The sequence below is a fragment of the Magallana gigas genome, chromosome 2, assembly GCF_963853765.1.
Source record: "Magallana gigas chromosome 2, xbMagGiga1.1, whole genome shotgun sequence".
NCBI classification, from domain to species: domain Eukaryota; kingdom Metazoa; phylum Mollusca; class Bivalvia; order Ostreida; family Ostreidae; genus Magallana; species Magallana gigas.
In genome coordinates this window covers 41,929,448-41,949,117 of record NC_088854.1, presented here as the reverse complement: position 1 = coordinate 41,949,117, position 19,670 = coordinate 41,929,448, and the positions used below count along the sequence as shown (strand labels likewise).

General features: G+C 33.7%; 3 protein-coding genes across 3 annotated transcripts; 2 read left to right on the top strand and 1 right to left on the bottom strand.

The window, feature by feature from the left end:
- The first annotated feature begins 1,501 nt into the window (after positions 1 to 1,501).
- LOC105320090 (xaa-Pro aminopeptidase 3) lies at positions 1,502 to 5,469 on the top strand. The gene is made up of 7 exons (XM_066076695.1): positions 1,502 to 1,606; positions 1,952 to 2,697; positions 3,018 to 3,111; positions 3,592 to 3,726; positions 4,284 to 4,468; positions 4,762 to 4,882; positions 5,229 to 5,469. Exons 1-7 carry the CDS (start codon positions 1,591 to 1,593, stop codon positions 5,456 to 5,458), a joined length of 1,527 nt encoding a protein of 508 aa, XP_065932767.1. The 5' UTR covers positions 1,502 to 1,590; the 3' UTR covers positions 5,459 to 5,469.
- Positions 5,470 to 7,047: 1,578 nt separating this feature from the next.
- On the bottom strand, positions 7,048 to 14,927 carry LOC105320091 (parafibromin). Its single transcript, XM_011417875.4, has 14 exons — positions 14,745 to 14,927; positions 14,453 to 14,558; positions 13,667 to 13,799; positions 13,518 to 13,573; positions 12,097 to 12,182; positions 11,685 to 11,910; positions 11,308 to 11,403; positions 10,768 to 10,840; positions 10,322 to 10,492; positions 8,742 to 8,829; positions 8,446 to 8,583; positions 8,265 to 8,356; positions 7,718 to 7,859; positions 7,048 to 7,292 (listed from the first exon to the last, which is right to left on the bottom strand). Exons 1-14 carry the CDS (start codon positions 14,873 to 14,875, stop codon positions 7,256 to 7,258), a joined length of 1,575 nt encoding a protein of 524 aa, XP_011416177.2. The 5' UTR covers positions 14,876 to 14,927; the 3' UTR covers positions 7,048 to 7,255.
- Positions 14,928 to 14,976: 49 nt separating this feature from the next.
- Positions 14,977 to 18,083, top strand: LOC105320092 (6-phosphogluconolactonase). Its single transcript, XM_011417876.4, has 5 exons — positions 14,977 to 15,194; positions 16,074 to 16,277; positions 16,562 to 16,704; positions 17,245 to 17,385; positions 17,877 to 18,083. Exons 1-5 carry the CDS (start codon positions 15,068 to 15,070, stop codon positions 18,000 to 18,002), a joined length of 741 nt encoding a protein of 246 aa, XP_011416178.3. The 5' UTR covers positions 14,977 to 15,067; the 3' UTR covers positions 18,003 to 18,083.
- The last annotated feature ends 1,587 nt before the right edge of the window (positions 18,084 to 19,670 follow it).

Below are 19,670 nucleotides of genomic sequence, written 5' to 3'. Positions count from 1 at the left end.
GTTGTCTTCATTACTTCATTGCGTGTTAGTTGTTTTTGCATTCCATACAAACAAGTTAGATAGACCTACTGACGGACCAGCCGGAGATTGAACCCAGCCCCCCTGAATCACTATAGTCAGACTCAGGTGCTCAACCAAATACCTAAGCTATCAGTTAAGTACCATCTCGCAAGGTGCTTAAATATTCGAACCATTCTGACCGTCACATTCCCCCCTTTCCATAATTAAATTATCTTCGCCCTCAAAGATACATCCAAATTTCTTTTCATGGCACGAGATAACCTGTCAGTTCCAGGGGATTATTTCTCCTTAAGTAAAATATTACATGGATATTACGTGTAACGTTATATTTCAGAGGACAGTTACAACTTGACGTTGTCATCCAACCATAGTTCTCCCTTCATAAACTTTGCTCTGACAGTTATTTATATAGTTACATGTATATACATGTATATGCCCCCATGAAACAAGTTGCTGGTGGTTTAATGGTTTTGACCCACCCGTCGCCACTGCACAGCACAGAATATTCAGAATATATTCACTGCACAGAATATCATGAATCTTTGTAGACCTTTTGGACATAATGTGTAGATGGATGTGCATTTCCAGTTCTCTTATTTTGCTTGGAATTTAAAAAAAAAAATTGGCCCTTATAAATATAGAACCTGTTGTTTTTGAAGAAAGTATTTTTTGAGCATGCTCACTTTTTCTTTCAGTCCACCTGAATACTTTTATTAGTATTTCCATTGTTTGTATCATTATCGATGTTAGTACAAATTTTGGTTCTAGTCTCAATGGCAATGCTAATTCATAATGTAGTGTAAACCCCACTGTCAATATATATTATAGTGTCAATGTTAATTCCAATCTTAATATCAATCCTACTCTCAATGTTAATCCCAATCTTAGTGTGAATATTGCTTTCAATGCTGATTCAAGTCATAATGTTATATCTCAATGTCAATTCTCATTCAAATCTTATTGTCAATCCTAATGCTTATGCTGGTCCATAAAGTAGGGTAAATCCTGCTCTCAATGCTAATCATAGTCATTGTGTTAATCCCAATGTCAATTCTCATTCAAATCCCAGTGTCAATCCCAATGTTAATGCTTATCCATATTGAAGTGTTAATCCCACTCTCAATGCTGATCCCAGTCACAGTGTTAATCTCAATGTCAGTGCTCATTCAAATTTTAAAGTCAATCCCAAATCATATGTTGATTTCAACCTCAGCTCCAATGCTGATTATAATATTAATGACAATCCCAAGATAACTTATTGTCAATGAGAGGGAAAAATAGTGGGCTACACAAAAATTTGCCCCATGATTCTATTGTCATGAAGTCTTATCAATGTATATATACCGGTATGTATCTTACAATGTATGTTCCATAAAGGCTAAACAATGCAATAATAAGCACTTCTACACTAAGGTAATTGAAAATACACATATGTTATTGTTGTTACTAAAATGTAAAAATGTTCTATGTTAATTTTTTTTTACAGGCCAAGACTAAAAAACAAGACATGTCAACCATGGAAGCTTACGACAGGATGTTGATTTGAATTAGGTTTAAGTAACTCTTTTCATGATGGCTTTACAAAGTAAGTTTGTTGAAGTTTCATGTAGGTTTGATTCTGTTTGTTTGATTTTATTGATTGTTATTTTTCCAAATCCCTGTAATGAATTCTCTGTTTCAGTTTTCCCTCTTCAGAAATATTTCAGAATTTCTTTTGTATTTTAAATACCACAGAGTTATTCCCCTTAGATTTTTCATAATATTTTGGGATTATTTTGAAATGTTTTTTTCTATCAAAGTTACATTAATAATGAACATTCATAATACTAATACAATTTGAAAAAAAAGTCTATTAATTTCAGATTAATAAACTTACAAATGAGTGAATGTTGATAGTTTTTTCTCATTACTCCTTTTTTCCTTTGAATAGAAGGATTCCGTTCCCTTTCCATTTTCAAGAATCACTTTAGAAGGATTTCCACCAGCTATCTTTCACCAAAACTCGAAGGGCTTTCAAAGGATCCATCAGATATTACAGTAGAAGAATACAAAACTAGAAGGAAGAATTTGATAAAGCTGTGTTTGGATAGTGAACCTTGGAGAACTTCTCGTAACCTCCTCCTCTGTGTCCCAGCTGCGCCCCCGGCATACTATAGCGACCAAATTCTCTACCCCTTCCGACAGAATACAGACTTCAACTATCTCTGTGGCTATCCAAAGCCAAACTGTGTTTTAATCTTGTTCACTGAATCAGGAAAAGAAGAGAATTTCAAATCGATTTTGTTTGTTCCTCAACCTTTTGAGCATCAGAGAATCTGGGACGGTGAATTTGAGGGTGAAGACAGTATAGCAAGATCAACAGGAGTTGATGAAGTGAAGTTCACAAAAGACATTGCTAGTTTCCTGTCTACTTTTGTGACAGATAATAGTAAATTTTCTCTGTGGTATAACTACCAAAAGGCTGTAAATCCAGATTTTCATAAATCAGTGATGGCCGATTTTTTGCGGCAGGGAAAGTACAAGAAACTTGAGAGCTGTGATCTCTTCGTTCAGTCGCTTCGAGTAGTAAAATCGCCAGGTGAAATCGCTCTCATAAGGAAAAGTATGGAGATAACCGAGGCAGCGTTTGCTGCTGTTGATCACATGATTGATGAATGGCAGTCAAAGAGGTCAAAGGTCAGCAGTTTGGTCTCGCACGGAAAAATATTAAATGTGATTTTTCTGACTACCGGTATTATATACTGGTATCATTTTGTAAAGGAAGTTTCTAGATTTTTGTAGCTTATTATTTGAACTAATTTATACATATTTTGATACATTAATTAAACATATCTCTTCTTTTCCTGAGAGTTAAAAAAAGTCTTTAAATGGAAATGACCGTCCATCCTTTTTCAGCTTCCAAGCATCTGTCTCAATTGTTAGACAGAGTTGTTTTGAACTTTGTATCAAATACTGAGAATATATATACATCTCCTGGTAAATTAATCTTTTTTCAGAACAGTCCTTTGTTTGAGTATGAAATTCAAGCAGTAATGGAATATGTCTGTCAGTTGAATGGAGGGCGACTAGCGTATATTCCTGTTATTGCAGGTAATTTTTAGTGAGGCCAAATCTTTTATAAGGCCAAAAAAAAAAAATACTGGTAATGTATTCATTCTTTTGCTCCTCAGGTCAAAGGCTTCAACATTATATTATTGCCATTTTAAAAAGGGGAATAACTCATTTTTCAATTTTAAGATAAAATCTACCGGTATTCCCCTTTGCAAACCTTGCCCAAAAAATTAAATTATAGAAAAACCTGCCGATTGCATTTTTAATTTTTTTGAAATTTTTGGCACAACAAACAAAACTCATTTTTGTATGCCTAACTACCCCTCTATTCCAATAGGGCATTATCAATATATTGGATGCATATGGTATTACTTCTTCTAGTTCTTATTACACAAAAATCCATCTTAACACTCTGAGCCCAAAACTATTGTCCTTAACTGCCTTTAATTTTATTACAGCTTCTAAATTTCTTTTTAATAAAGAAATTACATGTACCGGTAATTTTTTGTTTAATTGTAGGAGGCAACAGAGGAACCACAATACACTATGTACAAAACAACTACAAGATAGACCCAAGAGAGCTTCTGCTGATAGATGCTGGCTGTGAATACAAGGGATATACCACGGATATCACGAGGGTCCTCAATTTTTCAAGTACTGTGGTAGAGCATTTATAAAGTGTGGCAAAAATAAAGAGGGCGTATTGTTTTACATCTCTTGGTCAATAGACCAAGTTTCCTGACCTGTATCTCTTGGAACTCTTTGCAAGAAATATAGATGTCAAAAATTGGTGCAAAACTTGAAACATTGGTGCCACTTAGGGAGTAGAAGACCCCTCTTCATTTTCATTTCATTAGGTCAAACAGTTTGATTAAGTGTTGCCTACTCAATTTCTTGAGAATCTTTGAAAGGACATCAAACTTGACACACTGGTACCCCTATTGATTTTGAGGTCAAATGTTAATAGGTCAAGGGTTAAACTATTTTGGATGTAAAATATATACCGGTATTGTCATAAAAAAAAGTTACAAAATTCTTGGAAAAAGGTTGACTTATTTCATATTTGCCACAAGTCAGCATAAACATTGTATGTATCAAAAGCATTTCTTGTTTTTTTGGGGGGAAAATTTTGTAGTAAATAAGATAAAGCATATGTCAAAGACCACCATGTCATTGCTGAGTAATTTTTGAGTTTCCTAATATCTCCACAGATTTGACCTATGAGCAGAAGGTCATCATTGGACTTGTACAACTCGTACAGGAGGCATGTATTCAGATGTGTACACCACAATACAGCCTGAATGACATATACAGGAGGATGATAACAATCATCGGGGAATACCTCCAAGTCATGGGGTTCTTGGACTTAAAACTTGAGGGGAAGCAGTTTGATAGGGTTAATATGGGCTATTTTTTTTTTTTCCCTTGGCATTTTTTTATAACATGCAAATGTTCATATTTGAACAACATTAACATTAATATACCGGTATGCTGGATATATGTTTATCATATTTTGATTTTTTTCATTCAAATATACCGGGTATGTTGTGTATCCCTTTAACCAGGTTTCAAATGAATAAATTAGCATTTTTTTTATCGAAAGCCTGTGGCTCTATTGACATTGTGTTATCTTTCAAAATATTAATATTTTGGAAATATGTTTATGGAGAGTTTTATCATTTTTTGTAGGGGGCTGACAGGTTCTGTCCTCATCATGTAGGCCATTATCTTGGAATGGATCTTCATGATACACCATTAGTATCGAAGGAAAAAAAGTTACAGCCAGGCACTGTGTTAACCATAGAACCAGGTGAGGTGGTTACAAGCTCTTGTGGAAATCAAACATCATTTTATACACTTACTAATTGTATAGTAAAATATAATCAAAGAGAGAGAGAGAGAGAGAGAGAGAGAGAGAGTTGTAGCAGATATTTATATACACATGTATATGTTACATTTAAAATCAACCAAAAGGAAAAAGAAATGTCAAACTCATCAATTTTCTGTGGGAATATACTCTTTGGATGCTATCCCCAACACAAACATGTAAATGATTTTACTTTATCACAGTGTATTGTGTCAATTAATTTGATTTATACCATTTTCATCAATTTATTGTGTCTTATTCTGAATAAAAATTGTTCTGTTTATTTTAGGTTTATATTTGCGACCAGAGTACATCCCAGAAAATCTTTCTTTATTCAAAGGAATAGCTGTGAGATTAGAAGAAAACATTTTGGTGACAGAAAAAGACCCAATTAATTTGTCGGAAAAAGTGTCTCCACGTGAAAAGAGCTTTCTAGCTCGAGACGCAGATGAATGTATGATTGATGAAAAAGCTCAAAGAATAATTGCAAAACTTATTTCTAATACTGGAATAAAGTGAAATGAATTTTTGATTTTTCTTTCTTCTTCTATTTGTTTGATAATGAAAGGCATGTTGAACTACATGCAGAAAGGAACACTTGTCTTGTAAAAATGAAAATTGTTTGAACATATATGTACAATTCTACATATGTACCAGGTACATGTACTGAGGCTATCTTGTTATTTTTTGTCCCCTGCCGCAACGCGGAGCGGGGACATAGAAATGCCGGGCGTCCGTCCGTGGGTCTGTGTGTCCGTGTGTCTTTGTGTCCGTGCGTCCGTCCGTCACACTTTTTTGTAAGCGCTCTCATGCCTACAAATTTTGACAGATTTTCATTACATTTATACCAAATGTTTATACACCTATTACCTTGGTCAAGTTCGAAAATCAGCATTGGTCGATACTTTTTGTTGGAGTTATGGGACTCTGACCACAATAATGACTCTGTTTTATCCAAAAATTAGCGCTCTCATGCCTACAAATTTTGACAGATTTTCATTACATTTATACCAAATGTTTATACACCTATTACCTTGGTCAAGTTCGAAAATCAGCATTGGTCGATTGACTCGATACTAGTATACTGCTTGACTGGCGGGGGACCCAGGAATTCTATTCTTGTTAATTTAAGGATTGTGCCACCTTTTTTTTGGGGGGGGGGGGGGATATTTTTAAAAAAGACAATGCATTGATCTGATGATTTGAAATTACCTTTGCTTTTTTCAATGGGGAACTACTGTAAAATAAAAATAATTTCTACATTTTTTATTTTGATCTACCATTATAAACCAGTACTTAATGTTACAGTACTTCCATTTATTTAAGAAATAAACAGCAAGTTGAAAAGTTCACTTGGATTTGAACTTGGTTGGTCAATGATCAAGTGATCAAATCCTGTGAAGCCCGAAAGGCTTGTCTGAAGATTTTGAGCATTTAACTTGCTGATTATTACTTACCAAATGAACCAAATTATTTACATAGCTGTCATACTATAAGTGTGTGGGGTACTGGGTAGTCATTGTGACATCATTAAAAAGCTCGTGCAAAATTGAACACTCTTGCTTTTCTATAGGTTCATCAAAGAAAATATTTTTGCAACTGTAAATAGTGCAAATTACTAAACGTTACAAGTTACAAAAAAAGTTTCAAAATGAAATTCTTTGACCAGTCCTTAAGTATGCCCAGATGTACCCTCTGTGCAAGTTTAGTGAAGTTAGGACTAGCAGGTATGATTGTGGTTTCTAATAATTACATACTGTGGTTTCATCAATATTCGTTGAACACCAATTTTCGTGGATCTCGTTATGTTAATCCACGAAATTTAATGTTCATTGAAGTACAATTTCTATTAACATTTTGTATTGATAGGATCATTGACTACAAATTTATGTGTCCTTGAAACTGTGATTTTCACTTTATACCCGAAAATTGATGCCCACGAATATTAATGAAACCACAGAAAATGGAATTGCACTCATGTGCAATGTAGAGAAATTTCATGGAACAAAATCCTTTACATGTATTTCTATGATTTTTTATTCAACAACAGAACCTTTTTCATCCTGATATCTGGAGAGTTTATACAACAAAACCTTTAAAAAAATCAATTCCATTTTTGATTTTATTTCATTTTTCAATTTGTATGTACACAATTATAGCATATGACAGAATGGTTTCTTCCCCCATATACATATTTTTCCGTCTCTTGTTTTTACACCCAGTCATCAAGTCACATATTGCAAAGGGACAGCACAAGCAGGGTTTGTTATCCTCAGTAGATATTTACAGTCAATAGAATACATCCACAGTCTCCTATCAATATCGCAAATGAGGCTTCTCTTTTGCCATGTACCTGAAAGAGTTTTAACAAGAAATCATCATCAGTGGTTATTAGTATCTGTGAAAGTAAAATTACAGCTTGTCACAGTGTCAAGGCATTATTTGATTTGGATTGTATACACAGCACAGTGTGTTTATTTACTGTAAGTCGTTTTAATTCCACGGTGTTAAAATTTCGCGATTTCTATTAAAGTACCAATCGCGATGGTTTTAATTTCACGCTGCTTATAAATCAATTGATCAGAATATAAGCATTGAAACGTTTTTGAAAACTAATGGTTTAATTTCGCGGGAAAATATTACATTGCGAACATAGTGAAATTAAAACCATCGTGATTATTTGCCAATCAACAGTAAGTAAAAATTTCAAGGAAGTGTGTAGATGCAGCATTGATACAGCAGTGAATGAACGACAATGGCCGACCAGTAAATACATACTTGTCCAACACTTCCCAAAACATGTTGAGTGTGGCTCTGTCAAGATGGCGCCTCATGCGGTCCAGATTTAACACTGTAACTGCCCACTTGGATACGTTGGCTTCCAAAGGAAGTTCTGCCCACTTCAAATGAAATGCTTTGACTGCAAAATAATTTTTTCATTTTTAAATGTTGATAAGCAATACTTTTGCCTTTCATATTTTCTGATAAAATTTCATCAAATAACTGATAGTATACATGTATACATGTAGAGAAAGAGGATTTTACATGGTTTTTCCACATTTCATGGTAACTAATGAAGTTTAATTTTGTGTACTATTGTGAAAAGAAATAAACTAGCAACACATAACATTTACAAAATAGGACAGAGTACCGATATTAAAAAGAGAGTTCCAAGCAAGGACTAAAATTTCAAACAGAGACAAACAACTATTATTTTCATATCTCCGCCACACGAAGACATACATGTACACAAACATACAGAGGTCCATCAGAATAAAATTCATTGACACTGTTTATAATACCATTAACCAGCATAAGATTTTACCTTTTGAGAATATTTCCACTGGGTTACCATTCCAAGGCCAGTTTTTAAACTGCCAAGCTGGACCCTGTACAAAAACTGCTACAACCCTTTCCCTGAAAAGTATCAAAAGAGCAGATTGTAAAAAATGCATCAATCCAGTAAAAGCTAATCGAATAAAATGTTGACTGTTTTGAAGCATTACCAGTCGTCTTGAGAGAGTTTGAGGGGATTATCAATGACACGGTATGGCACAGTTAGTCCCCCTGACTTTCTTCTCTGGATCAAGACTTCATTGTCTCGTTTGGTGCCCTGTGCCTTCTTCTCGTCCGTGCTCACAAATCTGTTCAAGGAAATTACAGAAAACTCTTAATACATGTACAAACAAATATTCAGATAATAATGTATCAATATAAATACTTAAAAACTTTATCATATAAGTAAAATTTCATGTGAGGTGTTAAATACTACAAAAAATTTGTTAGTGAAATTCTCATGTACCTTAGATCTTGAAGTACGTCTTTTGCATTGAACATGGTGATAAGTGATGTAGTTGCTGCTGGGATGATAATAATAGGTGTTCTGGAGCCTGTAAATAATCAATAGAAAGCATGGAAAAACCCATCGTTGGAAACCCACGGTCGGTCTCGCTTCTCTTAAGAGAAGCGAGACCGACCATGGGTTTCCGACGATGGGAAAAACCATACTAAACTTATGTTGGGTAAAAACTCTCTTCTCTCATGCTCATTTTCTAAGGGACATACATGTAATTGTTGAACACAATTACAATGTATTACTCCAGTGTGACACATCAAACACTTTTGTTCATGATTTTTTAAGGCGTCGAGCTAATGCTCGGCAGCCTTCTAGCGATCGTCTGGATTGGCAATCGTCCAAAAATTCACGCGCTGCACCGCCTTTTAAATGCGCATAAGAAATATGTTTCTAAAAGTATTAAACGTATTACAAGATTTTTTTTCCATTTATTCGACTAAATTGTGTACAAAAAACCCAACTTTGCCTCCCTGGTGATTGACAACTCATTGCATAATAATAAATTTGCTTAATCAAGAAATGGCGGATGAATACAATCAGGCCTAAGTGTAAAGATTCACTAGATATTATTTTAGTTTATCGCTTACATTTTAATTGGAGACCGTGCCCGATAGAAATAACATTTTAGATGTAAATTTATTTGTTATCGGGCACGGTCTCCAAAATAAATGTAAGCGATAAACGTATCTAGTAATTTCGTTGCAAAAAATAAACTCGATAATGCAGTTAGTTTGGTCGAGCATTTTAGATAGCACGTGTTGTGGATTTGTTTGTAAACAACCATACCATAGGAAATCTTGTTTCAAACGGGAATTGAAGTAAATAAATGTATGTTTTATTATTATTATTAGGGACACACTGTTCATGTATTCAAATTATGAACCTGTGAAAGTTGTTCAAAGACTGTTTGAAGCAGAAAGAAACAAATTATTTTTAAACTTTGAAATTTCTTCGATTTTTGCAATTATGATGAGTTATTGTATTAAAAAAGCACCACTACCTATTTTATAAGAAAATATACTGATTTTTGTTTTTAAAGCAGCAGAAAACATAATTCATTTACTTTCTATTCTAAGTCTAATATTATTTGATATGACTATTAGTACAGAAATTCAAATTATTGGTATCATTCTATATAAAAGAAAAAAATGTCAGCTCGACGCCTTTGTGGCCGTTCCGGCCTTTGATTTTGTAATTTACATACACCAGCAAACTATAAATACATGAACATTTTAATTTGGCATTTTTCTGGCATTAGGTTGTGTTTTTTGAGGATACAGATGATAAAGAATATTATCTTATCATATTGCCTTTGGTTCTGTCTTAACCAAGCTAAAAATACACCATAATTAAATTCATTCACGATCAAAATGTCCGATAGTGAAAATAAATTTTACATCCCTGTACATGTAAGAGGCAATTTTGAAAAAAAAAATAATCTGACTATTTAAAATTATCAAAACCAAAAGTAAACGTACGTTACAAAATGCCATGCTTTTTTCTAATTGGGTAGTTTAAGATCATACCTTTTTTCTGATTGGGTGGCGGCCGGGCCTGTGAGACTGGCCTTGACATTGGCTGGGGTTGCGGTCTTTGAGGTTCGGGGCGTTTCTTCTGTGAGGGTCCACCCTCCGTCACAAACTTGAGGGTCATCTTGTGGTAAGATCTGTTGGTATCAATCTGGAATTCTCCAGTGTCTGCAATTAGAATTTCAACATTAGCCATCTTAATTAAACTATCAAACACATGCAGTTCATGCTTAAAGTAAAAACATCCTCATGTGATACTTTCAAAACCTGATTTTCATACATGTTAATCTTGATTTGTGCAATTCCATTTTTTCCCCACATGCTTAATCTTATAACACTTTAAAATGTAGTAAATGCACACTCTAAACTCTAGAGCATTTTCCACCCACTGCACATACATATAGATAACTTCTTTGTTTGCTTTAGCATGAAAAAATAGATACCTTCTTTGCTTTTGAAAGACTCTTGGTTGTATCTGTTGTATCCAGCGACTGGCTGGGGAGGTTTAGCTGGAGCCTACAACATAGGCAAGAAAGTGGTCACATACAGCAATGCATATAAGAAGAAACTATATAACATTACTTTTCTAGGGTGGGTGGAGGTTGGGGATTTCAACCAATAATCAATTGTCTATTTACAAACCCATCATGTTTTTGGGGTTTTTTCTGAACTACCTTATATTACAACCATACAAAACAAAAGCCCACAATACCAACTATTTTATCCAAAATTAAATTTACAGATAAACATATTGATGCAAATTTTATTTATCCCATGCCATAATTTCCTATCAAAATCAACACTCTAAAAATATTTCTATCATTTCTTTTAAATCTTTAAACTGTCTTTAAACACTGATTCATTAACATGTTGTTTACCCTTCAATAAATGTAAAACAACTTTCTTATTGAATGGCCTTTATAGTGTATGAAACCAACAAAACCAGGTGGTACCTACACTATGACTACACAACATGAACCTACCACTGAGGGAGTATGGGGAGCAGGATGATGTTTCTGGGTGCCTTCCTCTCGGGCTTTTATTGACTGTAGAATTCCAAAGATGTTCTTTGCAAATTGCTGGAAAAATCATGTTTCTTTACAAAATCCATTGGAATAAACACAACATAGATGAAGAAACTTCAAATAGACTGAAGACACAATGTATACATATAGATTTTAAGCTTGTGAATTAGTTTAATAACGATATACATTTACATTGTATAGTGGTTGAGTACCATCAATATCTAGAGGCAAAATGTGTACTAGTATTTCCACTTTACCTTTTCAAAAATAAATAGTTAAATTACAAAAATTTTATGTAACTCCTGTTACGAAAGGAAAATCTTATTAATACATACTTTTCCTTGACTCTGTAAAATTGTGGTTCTTGTTCGCCATAACCGTTCTCTGCTGACGATGTCTCTGGTTACATCTACTTCAGCGTCGACAAAGCTCCTCTGCTCTAGGGCCCCTGTCTGTATGTCATTCTCATCCACTTTGATCATTGTTCGCTTTTTGGCCAACCTTTTAGCTTTGATGGCTGCAATCTTTTCAAGAGGCATGGCCTCTGGTAGAGATGAAGACCTGTAAAATGATGCAACAATACTTTATTCATACATGTAATATGATGCAAGAATACTTTATTCATACAATGAAAGTTTAAATCCATCATGGTTATTCAAAATTTCCTATAAATAAAATCTGTCCAAATATCTTTTTAATATAATTGACATAACTTATTTATGAATAAGACATAAATTTGTTCCTTACGCTAAAGCTGCTTGAAGGACTGCGGTTTCCCTTGGTGCATCGATTTTGTTGATCCAGTTCAACCTTGCTTCTTGTACTTGTTTTTCCTTATCAAATGAGATGTGATTTTACTTAACCATTTTTTCAGGTCTATTCTGTCAATTTAGTATTTATCACAAAGACTAACATTTAGGAAGAAACAACAAGATATCTGTGAGCCAATGCTCACTAGTGATACCCCCGCTCTGATGTGAATATGCAAAATAAGCAAAGTCTACATTTAACAGAAAGCTGGCATCCGATTGGTACAGAAATATATCCCACAATATGGCATGCCTAAACAAATAGTGTGTTAAAATTTCAAGCATCTGCGATAAATAGCTGCTAAGAAATCTTTGAGGAAAATTTGTTTGAAAATTTTGGCTAAAATAAACAAAATACTCATTTAACAGGAAGATGATGTTCGATTGGTACAAAAATATATCCCACGATATGGCATGCCTTAACAAACACTGTGTAAAAATTTCAAGCATCTCCAATAAATAGCTGCTGAGAAATCTTTGACGAAAATTTGAATGAAAATGTTGGGAAAAAATAAACAAAGTCATTATTTAACAGGAAGTTGACCTCCGATTGATACAAAAATATATCCCACAATATGGCATGCCAAAACAAATAGTGTGTTAAAATTTCAAGCATCTGCGATAAATAGGTGCTGAGAAATCTTTGACGAAAATTTGTTCGAAAATTTTGGCTAAAAATAAACAAAGTCGTCATTTAACAGGAAGTTGATATCTAATTGGCACAGAAATATATCAAACGATATGGCATGCCTATACAAATATTGTGTAAAAATTTCAAGCATCTGCAATAAATAGTTGCTGAAAAATCTTTGACGAAAATTTGTTTGAAAAGTTTTGCTAAAAATAAACAAAGTCGTCATATAACAGGAAGTTGATGTCTGATTGGTACAAAAATATATCCTACGATATGGCATGCCTATACAAATACTGTGTAAAAATTTCAAGCATCTCCGATACACAGTTGCTGAGAATTCTTTGACGAAAATTTGTTTGAAAATTTTGGTTAAAAAATAAGCAAAGTCGTCATATAACAGGAAGTTGACGTCCGATTGGTACAAAAATATATCCCACGATATGGCATGCCTTACCAAACACTGTGTTAAAATTTCAAGCATCTGCGATAAATAGCTGCTGAGATAAATGCGACAGAAATTTTTGTTACGGACGGACAGACAGACGGACAGACAGACAGACAGACACACAAGGGTAAAACAGTATACCCCCTCTTCTTCGGAGCGGGGGTATAAAAATTAGCTATTTCATGGTGCACAAAATGTCAACATTGTAAATCAAAAGAACATCCGAAATACATATACAATGTCTTTTTTACTAAACAAAATTTTATTACTGCAAAATTACCTCTAATCTGGGTTTCTTTTTGTCGCCTTCATGTGTATCTGTTGCTCCTCTCTTGGCTTTTAAAAGAGCATAAGATGACTTTTAAAATCAAGTCATAGATCCTCTTTTATGAAAAAAGTTTTCCTCTTTTTTCTATTACAATGTTTTACCTTGTGGAGGCTTTTGTAAGGGGATTTCAAGAGGAGCACTTTTGTCAATGTTGGTTGAAGAAGTTGTTTCCCCATTAAGGTAGGACAGTAAATCTTTTCTGTCTGGACGACGAACAACTGGTACGCCTTTAGCCTGCAAAAACAAAATTTTGAATGAATACTCCCTAGTCATTGCAAATGTTTTAACACAGACTACAACTGAAAGCCGTTTTCCAGTTATTTCTATAAAACATTATTCCTTTATATTTACATTGGAATTTTCAATTTTCATCAAAACAAACTTTTGATTGAGAGAGAAATTTAAAAGATTCAATTTTTTAAGTTATTAGTGATATTTCGTCTTCACTTTATATGCCTTTGGTATTCTTTTAAACTTGTTCCTAACCCACCCAATAATTGATATAATGTGGTTTGTTCACATGTAAAAATAGCGACTCTTGATCTACACATGCTTCATTTTCTGTGTTCAATGAACCTATTTTTAAAAAGTCAGAGGCAAGTAAAGTAATTGGAAATATCTGAAGAATTTTTTGGTTTAATCAACATTCAATAAAATCTGCATAAGTAAATAAGATCAAAACAACCAAAACTAGTGCTGGTTTTAGCACAAGGTAAATTGCAATTCTGTTTGTATGTGTGAAACTGTAGCTCTGCGGCATGTCAGCATGGATTAATCCATAGTGCTACAGATCTGCAGACAAATAGGAGTACAAAAGAAAATGTGTAATTAATGTATTTCAACAGCATATTCTGTCACAACTAATTATTCTTAACCATTTCACTTACCGCAGCTTCTCTGACGTATAGGGCATGCTGAAGTTGCACATTTTTCAACAGGAACAGAATGCAATCGAGTGTGTAGTACTCTTTGGGAATTCCATCTTTACCCGTTCTTATGAAATAAAAATAAGCCTGATCAATACAAAGAATGACGATACGTTTTAGGTTGAATTACATTTAATTAGGCCTACAGCACATTTTTCCCCCAAACATGCTTTCTGTTTTACTAGAAAAAAATGCGATGCATGTATTCCAAATAAACATTCAGCTCCGTAACACATTGTCAACCTTTTCTTACCCATATATGACGTAGTTCGTCTTAACAGTCTTTGGCCAAGCAAGTTCTCCAAATATGACCTGATCATCTTCTTCTTTTATTTCTTTTTTGTTGATGTTGTACTGTCTCAAATTGCTCAAAACATCAGCCATATTTTATGTTTAACCGGAAGTGATTTTATAGTCTCTACATTGATCAAATGTTTACTTCCTAATATTCCATCTTCTTCGTTTCTTTTTAAATCCGATGATTTAGAAAGATGAAAAAATGACTTACTTTTTGTGCCGAGCTCAATGCATAAATTTGATATAAATGTAAAACGTCTCTTGAGATTATAAATCAAGATGGCTGCGCCCACAATATTGGTGTTAGAGTCAGAAGCCGACGTATCATCTAAGCTTTGTGACCTTGTTATTGAGAAAGCAAACTCAGCTATTGAAAGAGATGGAAAATTTACGGTTGGATTATCGGGTAATTTGGAAATTTAAGCATAAATAAACATAGAAGCACTTGCTTTTTGAAAATGGGAAGAGTTCTGATGCTTGTCTCCCGAGCCCGATGTTTATTACACCATAAGCTGCAATATTCCTTGAAATGTAACTTAATTTAAACTTACTTTTCACATAAGTTCAACTTGTGCCTATTGTCAAAGGGTGTGCAGTGATCTTGAATAAATTTTGTAGGTCAAGGTCACATTGGATAACATATATATATATATATATATATATATATATATATATATATATATATATATATATACACACACATATATATATATATATATATATATATATATATATATATATATATATATATATATATATACACACACACCTCTACTAAGCCCCATTTGGCTTATACTTCACATCAACAGATCTTTTGGGCGATTGGTGTGCATTGTGCAATGACTATATTGAACCAAGTCAATGTGAAGGTCATAACAGATATCTTTTTAATTAGTTTTAGGCCGTAGATTATTTCCCATTTGCTTAATCATTTCTCAGAAATGTTTGAAAGATGTCTCACAAAAATGCCTGTAATTTTTGTAAGGGGTAATAGGATTGTAGTAGATATTCCATGCCAGCTGAAAAATTTCTAAGTTAACCATAGATCAAGGTCAAAGCTAAATTCTCTAAAATGCTTTTTATCCTTTCGACCATTATTTAAGCGGAGCCCTTAAAGATGGTCCCTATCTACGTTGTCCAGCTGACATATAACTAATAAGTTGGACAAGTTCATTGCTTACGGCACATGTTTTTCCCATTTTGTTTACAATGAAACTTATGACTAAGCAACATGTTTAAGATAATAAAGAAGACCTTCTAAATTTTCATTATTTTCTATATGAAGGAGGGAGCATGGCCAAGTTTCTGTGCAATGGTTTACCCAGCAGGACAACAGACTGGAGTAAATGGAGAGTGTTTTTCTGTGATGAGAGACATGTACCATTCACAGATCCAGAATGTACATACACCATCTACAAATCAAAGTTAGTGGACAATGGAGGACCACTTCCAGGGGAAAACATCTTCCCAATCAACCCTGATCTCTCTGGTAACTTTTTATACTTGCAACCTAGAATACAGGTGTATATGTTAATACGTGATGGGGAGAAGTAAAATGGCGTAGATTTTTACGATTTCCTATAACATGTAGTCATTTATTCTTAATTCAGCGGTTTCAAGTTATCTGCCAAAAAAATAGCAGCAAGCTAATTTTTGTACTAGTACATCACAAGCACACTTCCTCTCCTTGAAGCAATTCATTGACAAATTATATGTATTATCAATCTTGTGTTGAAAATTCAACATTGTACTTGCCCCTTCCTTATTTTACAGTGGAGGATGCAGCCCAGGCTTACAAGGAGAAGATCCTCGAGGTGTTTGGAGGAGTGGACCTCCCAAAATTCCATCTACTGTTGCTAGGAATGGGACCAGATGGACACACCTGCTCCTTGTTCCCTGAGCACCCTCTTCTTAAGGTCAGCAAGATAAAATGCTGTTCAAGTACCATAACTGACATGTATTTATATGTAATGTAGTGGACCACATCCAGGTATTGACTCATTGGTTGCTGGTGTTTTGCCATTAGCCAGAAGGTCACTGCTGTGGTCACTTGTTGTTTTGTCAGTGTTATGTCCTTAGATAAGGCACTTTTTCAGCATGCTCTTAATTGACTGGCTGCAATGGTTTCCTGCTTCTGTTTGGAGTGAACCTTCTACAAACATATGTCCCACTCAGGGAGCGTCAACGTTTCTTATCATTTTAAACCTCTAAATCTCAAAATATTGAGCTATCACATAATTTTTTATTCATGTTTAGAGATGTTGAATTGCCAGCATTCTCCTGCAAGTTTGTAATATACTACATGTTTTTAGGAATTTCTTGTCAAAAGGTCAAGAAGTTCAGCTATACCTATTTCAAATGACAGCTATACCTTTCTCAAATATATCAAATGTAAGCTGTACCAATATCAAATGTTCATGCAGCCTTGCATACCTAGTTAATGTTTTTAATTACAGATGACGAAGGATATAATTGCTCCCATCAGTGATTCCCCAAAACCTCCTCCTAAAAGAGTGACCATGACCTTTCCAATGATCAATAACTGTGAATGTGCCATATTTGCCTCTTGTGGTGGAGGCAAGGCGGAGATTGTAAAGGTATGTTTTCTTTTGAGGCACAATGTAATAGAGATGAAAGGGAGATAACTCTGAGCGGAGAAAAATACAAGAATTCCTTTTATTGTTGAACTTTGCCCCACAAGGTCCATTTTTTATCATCATGAACTTGATCTATGACCATCAAAATTTATGCAGTTAAACAGAGGTTGGTTGCACTTCAAATCACAAGTGTTTTTAATATACATATACAGTATAACAACTTATAGCAATGTGTGTTGGATGAAAAACTTTGAAATGTTATAACTATAAATGTAATTCAAAGACCCATAATGTTTTTGGGTAATTAAGTTTACTTCATTGATAGTATGAATTCACTGTAACCGTGATAGCTGTAACAGTGTTATAATTTGTCTATTAATAAAAGTACACATGTATTTCTCAATTTGATAAATTAGCAACAGATAAGGACATGACTAATGCTAAATAACATCACAATTATTAATTGCTATAATTAATCAATGTGTATTCAGAGGGTGCTGGAGTCGGACGGAGGGGAGCCACTGCCTGCCGCCAGAGTCAAACCCACCCAAGGAGAACTGATCTGGATTTTGGACAAAGCTGCCGCCTCTCTACTCAAAGCCCAGTCCAACATCTAAGTGAATTGTCATTCTTCTGGAAGTCCACTTAATTATATAGTGCTATCAATTAAATTGCAACGCTCAATGTACATGTGTCTATCGGAAATGAAAAAGGTTTCCTGGGGGCAATTATCGGTATGCATTTTTTGATGACTTTTTAATATTTTTCAGTAAAAGAACAATCCTTGCATTTATGGTCAGTGTTTTGTAAGTAATGTTTTTGTTTGTAACAGTCATATGGTATTGGCAGTTTATGATTATAATTTCAATTTTGTATTTAAAGAAAAGAGCAGAAAAACTGAAAATATGAATTTATCTATTTTTAAATCTGTTACTTAATACATACTTGTATATAATAATAACAGTTTTATTTCCAATTTTGGGCCAAGAGGCCATACAAGATTACAATTATTAGAGAGAAATTTAACCTACCAAATAGTCCATACACATACATGAACATGTAACAGCTGGGCAAATGTACATCAGTATGTCATATCATATTATTAATATATATATCTATGTAGTCAGAAAAGTAGCTGATACAAATACAAAGATGGTATCATGATCTGTATAAGTATCTCACTCGTTCACTTAGATCTCAAGTATTTTGTCTTTTTTTTTTGAGAGCATTAATTAGAAACTCACTTAACTTTGTGTAAGTATTGATTTGTCTTCATTGGACATTAACCAGATAAATGTTCCTTTCTTCGTAAATGGTATAAAATTTGTGTTACCGGTAAGTATTGAGACATAATGAAAAAATGAATTTCTTTCTTCTTTATATAATGAACAGTCGGTACAAAAGTGACATTCATCTTCTTCACAATTTTGGTTAAATAATATACATGTCCTTTTGTTTCTTTCTAAAGGAATTGCTTGACCAGTATTATTTCTTACAAGTTCATATCTACCTCTATGCAATATGAGTTGAGTAAATTGTCTAATCTTTATATTCGTATATTTCATAAGCAGTGTATTCTATAAACTTTTCTTATCTTACTTTCTGTTTTTGAAAAATGCATTCAAAATGTATCATAAAATATTTATACATTTGTATATGATTTGATTTCTAATAAAAATTTATATATACATGATACATGTACATTGTACTTATTATTTTTTACTTACAATTACTGAGTTTAGGGTGACTGCACACACATTGACAGTCTTTGGTGAAGTATCAACCATATTAAACAATACAAGGAGAAATTTTGTAGGGATTTACCTAGCACTACATTGACTTCTTTTGACATTCAATTTAATCAAAAGACATTCTTGGCCAGATTCAACCATGAAGACAGAAAAATGCTAAGTTCCAAGATTTTCTGCACACATAAGGCATCCATGACAGGCCCCCTTTTCATAAACATTGATGTAAATATTTAAACAATAAAATGCTTTGTTTGATAATTCATTCGGGAGGTGAAGGTAGCAACATTGCAGAAAAAACAGTTATGTAAATTTTTTCTGCAATGATCGCTACCTTCATAACCCGCATGAATCATTAAAGAAAGCATTTTATTGTTTATATTAACATCTTTTTTTTAACTAATTAATAAATTGACTATGAAAAGTAAGTAAAATTCACTTAATTACTGTTAATGTACATAGGTACATTAGTTAAAAGAAACAGCCAAATCAACAGGGCGTGTCAATTTCAGTCCTGTCAGTTTCAGCCGTTTTAGA

Bases quoted from the DNA above. Each gene is read 5' to 3' on its own strand.
- LOC105320091 (XM_011417875.4), bottom strand. From the start codon at position 14,875: ATGGCTGATGTTTTGAGCAATTTGAGACAGTACAACATCAACAAAAAA. The intron at 14,559-14,744 runs GTAAGAAAAGGT...TTATTTCATAAG, and splicing joins ACGAACTACGTCATATATGG to AACGGGTAAAGATGGAATTC. The intron at 12,183-13,517 runs GTAATTTTGCAG...TCATTTGATAAG, and splicing joins AAAAGAAACCCAGATTAGAG to GAAAAACAAGTACAAGAAGC.
- LOC105320092 (XM_011417876.4), top strand. From the start codon at position 15,068: ATGGCTGCGCCCACAATATTGGTGTTAGAGTCAGAAGCCGACGTATCA. The intron at 15,195-16,073 runs GTAATTTGGAAA...TTCTATATGAAG, and splicing joins ATTTACGGTTGGATTATCGG to GAGGGAGCATGGCCAAGTTT. The intron at 16,278-16,561 runs GTAACTTTTTAT...CTTATTTTACAG, and splicing joins AATCAACCCTGATCTCTCTG to TGGAGGATGCAGCCCAGGCT.
- LOC105320090 (XM_066076695.1), top strand. The intron at 3,112-3,591 runs GTAATTTTTAGT...GTTTAATTGTAG, and splicing joins GTATATTCCTGTTATTGCAG to GAGGCAACAGAGGAACCACA. The intron at 4,883-5,228 runs GTGAGGTGGTTA...TGTTTATTTTAG, and splicing joins TGTGTTAACCATAGAACCAG to GTTTATATTTGCGACCAGAG.